Source organism: Odontomachus brunneus, unplaced genomic scaffold, assembly GCF_010583005.1.
Source record: "Odontomachus brunneus isolate Ranch 3 - 2012 unplaced genomic scaffold, Obru_v1 Obru_scaffold_082, whole genome shotgun sequence".
Taxonomy (NCBI): Eukaryota; Metazoa; Arthropoda; class Insecta; order Hymenoptera; family Formicidae; genus Odontomachus; species Odontomachus brunneus.
The window spans coordinates 1,461,213-1,467,393 of record NW_022639532.1 but is presented as its reverse complement, the minus strand read 5'-3'; the positions used below and the strand labels follow the sequence as shown (position 1 = coordinate 1,467,393).

Here is a 6,181-nt window from a genome sequence, read left to right as displayed (position 1 = left end):
GTGTGTGTATATATATATATATATATATATATATATATATATATATATATATATATATATATATATATATATATATATATATATATATATACATTTGGCTACATTTGAAAAATAAACCTACCGAAGAGATCCGTAATATCTTCTGAAGTAGGATTGGCCAACTTGACCCCAAATGTTGACTTGCTCTTTTCATTTTTATAACAAGTATTGCTCTCTGGTAGCAAAACATCGCTAGACTCATTGGTCTCTAGTCGATCGTTTCCTTTTCGCTTGTTATTCACCACCCAGCACAGTAAGATTATCAACAAGATATCCGAAGCGCATAGATCGTGAGCGTGTTTGCTAGAGTACAGTGACAAGAACTTGGCACCTACGAGAATCAGTACATGCAGATTGGCAAACTCGGACTGTGTTCTGAGCTTGTCGCAGGCATCGTGCAAGACTTTGAGAATCGAGGAAGCGACTTCCGAATTGACGGATAGCTGCTCTACCGCCTCTGTCAGCACACTCTGTTCACTGCCTCTCAAGTGACACCATGCATCCAGTAGTGAAGACACTAGACAGGCTCTCTGCCGGTTGGTCTTTAATCTGTAACAGAAAAGAAGGATAGACAGAGATTTATTTTGCATTACTTGTTTATATTACAAATACCAACACTGCAATATCTGGACCACAGACATGTCGCACAATGGACACACATACTCCTGCTGTACGCCTCATCAGTTCCATATCCTCCATTGCAATGTACACAAAGGTGTGGCCAATGTATTCGTCAAACACCATGTTGGTGCCATCCTGGCACTTCATAGAGGTATAAGAGTTACCAAATTGTGAAGTCATTACACGCTGCGAGGTGACGATGGGTGAAAAAAGTTGCATTATCACGTTGGGACTAGGTGTGGAATCTGTTGTGCCGATATCCTGACAGATGGAAGTTTGTGATTACTCTCGCATTCATGTCATTTGCCAATATATATAATAACATATATGATGTACGTTTCAGGAACTTGGTACTATCTAACAAATATCAGATCGTAATATTAAATGTCTGTCTTAATAAGTATAAAAATTTTTTACCGCGCATGCAGTCTCGCGTGAAACTGTGCGTTCCTGTCACGTTCACTGATTCAATTACTTTGCACGACATAAATTTCTCATCGTATCGCAAATAGTCGATCATTAGTTATCACGATTTAATAATCGAACCTCATTTTCATCAAGGAGTCCTTGTGTCCTTGCCAATCTCCGAATGTGGTCCGCGAAATCTTTGTCGCATTTTGAGAACAACACATCGTTGAGCTGATTAAATATCAATATGCCTCTCATCTCGTCCGCGATCCAATGTCATCCACTCAAAAGCTCACCCGATCCTACACTCACGCGATTATGTAAACATAAACACTTTCTCGGTTCATACGTCAAATTGATCTGTTCTTTTCAGCTGTACTGCTGAACTAGTGCAATAAGTTAGAGTGAGAAAAAATATACTTGTCTCACTTTAACTTATTGCACTAGCTCAGCAGTGCAGCTGAAAAGAACAAACCACGTTATTTGTGCTAAAGAACCTCGCGTGTTGCGCGATAATAGGTGTTTTCCAATTGCTTAACACACTTGACACACACGTACACAAAATCAGTTTATTGGTCACATGTTATCTAAGATATCTTGTAAGATAATATGCAACCAATAAACTGATTTTGTGTAACACAGTGTATACTCGTGGCTAAAAGGTTGTGCACCGATTTTTTGTAGATTTCGGAATGCGTCACAACTTCAGGAGAGAGACGACCACTGCTTGACACGCCAGCGCCGCCACTTATTATGACAGCAGAAGGATGTTATACATTATGTATATACGGGATGTTTTCCAGTTGCAATATCCCTAGACACTTTCGTTCACACGCAGACACAAATTGCATTCCAAATGTTGTAATCGTCGACACAACACTACACATCCATGCTCAGCTCGAGAACTACTAGTCGTCTGTGTAAACTAGTGTTTTCTAGTGATAATTAAAGATAATAAGCATTACGGCTTTACGGAGAAAAGATTGATATTTGCGACGTGAAGTGTACAATATCTTATTTTTTGAAGATAGAAAAAGTATGGACAACAAAATACCAAGGCATAGGCATAGTGTTGAAAAATAATCCTAACCTTACTCGACATACGTACACATTAGTATACACTTTGTTCCAATCGAGTCGTGTACATACAACGTTACACTTGGTACATTTCTGTGTACGTATGTGTCAAGATGTGTTAAGCAATTGGAAAGCACCCACAAGTATCATCCTATCACTAGGTGCTTTCCAATTGCTTAACACATCTTGACACATACGTACACAAAACCAGTTTATTGATCGCATATTATCTAAAATATCTTGTAGGATAATATACAACCAATAAACTGGTTTTGTGTAATACACAAAACGTAACTGGAAAGCACCCTTTGTTACTCACTAAATGTGGAACAAAGATAGAATGATGTTTGTGTCAACTTGTGTCTTTTGTTGGAAAGCAACCAGAATGGACTGCTAAATGAGATGGTAGGAACAGATGTAGAGTGAGAGGCAGACAATAGTAAGACACCTTCCGTCTCTTTTCCAAGTAGGAGCGTAGCGCATCGTAACAGAACCTTAATCATACTGATAATTTATAATAATGTTTCAAAGAATTACTTGTGATTTTAGTCTAATGTAACATTTTTAATATTTAAAACAAAACCTTATATCTAGACTATTAAATAGGTATAGTTTAGTTAAGGATTGTTTGGTCGGAAAAATACCGTCCGCCATCTTTGAAAGGACTTCACATACGTGACCTGAGTGGCAATGTATGAGTGGGAGGAAGCAACATGCTATAGGACGTGTCATTACTACTCCTATACACAGATGTCTATACTAAACTAGATTGCTAACAAGGGCTTCGAACGTGTGTCGCGTAAGGTTTCCGATTGCATGCGAGAAAATGGCGGCGGTTTTATGTGAGTAACGTTGTGTGTGTGTGACGTGTTACTTGTGTGAGTTACAATGTACTTACAATGTACAACGTGAGTCAGCGTGGCCATTAAATTACTGTCGTAAAACCAAAAATGCCAGCATTTTATTGAATCAAAAATATCGTAACAAAAAGATGGTATTGGACATTATTTGCTCTGCTCATTTTCAATAAAAGAATTTTACGACTAAACATAGGCTGCGTTCAGAAAACATAGCTGATCAATGAGCGGTCAGTGATTATTGGTCCTTACTGTTAGATCTTTAACTTTAGACCAATTATATTGACGAATTGCTCAACTGTTGTGCAACTGTTGAGTTCGCTGAATGCACCCATAGTGAAAATATATGGCGGTAGCGGCCATTTTCTCGCATGCACCGGAAACTCTATCGGACACAAGCCGTTATATGCTTTTAGACTAGATAGCTTGTTAGCAATCTAGTTTAGTATATAGCCCAGCAAATACAGAATATAACTATTATATAACATAAAAGTAACACATAATATAATGGATGTTATACGTCATTAATGTTAAAGTTACATAATTTTCTTTTATAACTGCAATCTAACTGTGTTTTAGAACTGTTATAATTCTCTGTTATTTACAGGTTATAATTATCCGATGAAAAATTTTTCATGCATAATTATATATGAATATTGTCCATACATAATTATGTATAATTATATATAATCATATAAAATTATATATAATTATATACAATTATGTATAACAATATATATAATTACATATAAATCTATACGTAATTATGTAAAATTATATATGAATTTATATACCCAGATAGCCAAACCTGTGCGAGCAGATTTTACGCAGAGTCTGTCAACAGTATCTGTTGACAGAATGGCAACAGACTGCACACAGAAACTGTTTTAGCAGTCTCTGACGACAGATTGGTGACAGACTGCGCGCAGAGCCTGTCGACAGATTCTGACGACAGACTGACGGCAGATTGCGCGCAGATTCTGTTTCCTAGATAGGCTATTTAATTCTATTAAGGGCCATATGTACGTTATTAAATGGGGCAGTTTCACATACACACCATGCTGCAGAGAAGTCAAGATAATTATATTGTGCAATAATTGTACACATATACACAATAAAAAACAATGTTTATATTTTAAAATTGTATTACACATTTTTTATAAAAAAACAACAATAATAGAGAAATAACGAGTACAAGTATAGAATAGTACAACGGTTAAATGGCCATTTAAAGGCGTACACATGTCATTCCTGGTAAAAATTGTTCTCATAATTTTTCATACAATTTCTCATCTTATTATTTTTTTAAATGTTGTTATGTCATTAAATCCGATTTAACCGTCATGCAATAAGTATTGAAGGCAGCAGCACCGAATAAAATATTAGTCTCGCTATGTAAATAACTTTTACAGAATTTTTTTGATGGTTTATTTAAAAATATATCATGCTTCGATTTTGATAAAACTTAATACAATCTGAACGGGACGATCGACCAAATTAATTCGCACATGTAAAAGTACAGTATTTTATTAACATGATAGAAAAATGTCATTATCTGCTGTTTTATTGCAGTAATTTTCTATACATTCCTTGGTAGAAAATTAATTTCGAATTATCGTACCAGTCTCTCTTACATTATTTATACGCTAAACGGTTTCGTCTATATTTTGCGGCTTAAAAGGCGAACAAACTATAATATTTTTCTTCCTTAAACTTTAAATGGACAATACAAACCGCTTTTTATCAAGTGAGGAATTGGCGTATTGTCTAAGGCGACGGACGATTATCCAAAAGATGTCTTCAGTTCAAATTCGAATCTCACTAGAGAAAATATTAAAAATTATGAAAAAATAATGTAGAAAAATTTTTTTTGTCATAGTATTTTATGAGTATTTATGAGAAAGCGCTTATTCTATGAGTAATTATGAAAAATTATGAGAAAATTTAATTAAAGAACCTACGAAACGACAGGATCTGCGCGCAATCTGCAGCCAATCTGCTGTCATAGTCTGTCGACAGGCTCTGCGCGCAATCTGCCGCCAATCTGTCGTCAGAGTCTGTTCGCAGACCCTGTCAACAATCCGGCAGCAGATTGGGGACGCAGATGTCTATGGATCTGTCGACAGATCCTGCTCGGATTCGACAGATCCTGTCGACAGTCTGACGTCAGTCTGCGCACAGATTGCTTACTGGGTATATAATTATACATGATTACATATATAAGTAGAATTATATGAATATGAATGGACAAATTTGATACATAAGAATATATAATTATGTATAATTATATATAATTTTATATAATTATGTATGAAAAATTTTTCATTGGGTATATAACACCAACATAACTAAAATATAATATATAACAAGCGTTTATTTTCATTACATCTATGTTATATAGCATTCTTATATCTAAGGATCGGATCATTTATTAGATGGCTTCCGTTTTCTCGTACATAAAATATGATACATTAATATCCCACACAGCACGTAATATTATATAATATCACAGTAATATTTCCGTAATATTGTAATATCGCAGAAATATTATTGAAATATTACTGTGATATTATATATATTACCTGCTGTGTGGGATATATAAGAACGATGATCACACACAAGACCGCACAACTTGTACTGTGGAGTTCACTTTTATAGTAAAAAGAAGTGATATACTTTTTGATAACGAAAATTACTATTACAATAATAATCCTTTCCATTTGAATATGTACAGAAAGAGGAAAATAAATAAATGAAAATAACTCCAATAGCATAAAATGCCTGAGAACATATTAGGACACTAGACGCCTAGAATAGCTCTAGGATGATTCTGGAATATCTTGTGTTATTTGACAGCTAATTAATTTAGAATGGCAAGATACTTTTATGTTATTACTTTTAGTAAAAATATTTTTGATACAAAATATATAATTGTAATATTTTTTACAAATTAAGTGATATATGAGTAATAGCGTATGATCTCTGCGTACAATTAAATACCTATAATTGCTGAGAAATAATTTATATTCCAGCTATATAACATTTCAGCAATATATATAACAGCTATATAACATTTTAGTAACATGTTATGTTTCTGTTATACAGTTGCAATATCGTTTGAAAGTGGGAAATTACAACTAACGTGTATGTTACATGTAACAAACATGTTATATTGCATA

General features: G+C 34.5%; 1 protein-coding gene across 5 annotated transcripts in view; it reads right to left on the bottom strand.

Moving 5' to 3' along the window:
- Window positions 1–1,996, bottom strand: part of LOC116847685 (Hermansky-Pudlak syndrome 1 protein homolog) — a 5,523-nt gene extending 3,527 nt beyond the window's left edge. The window contains exons 1-4 of one of the 5 annotated variants that reach the window (XM_032822946.1): window positions 1,740–1,996; window positions 1,207–1,370; window positions 656–921; window positions 122–588 (exon numbers count right to left, since the gene is read on the bottom strand). In XM_032822946.1, coding sequence (XP_032678837.1) covers window positions 122–588; window positions 656–921; window positions 1,207–1,326 — 853 coding nt within the window. In that variant the 5' untranslated portion in view covers window positions 1,327–1,370; window positions 1,740–1,996. The other 4 variants (XM_032822948.1, XM_032822947.1, XM_032822949.1 and 1 more) reach the window with 4 other exon arrangements.
- Between the last annotated feature and the right edge of the window lie 4,185 nt (window positions 1,997–6,181).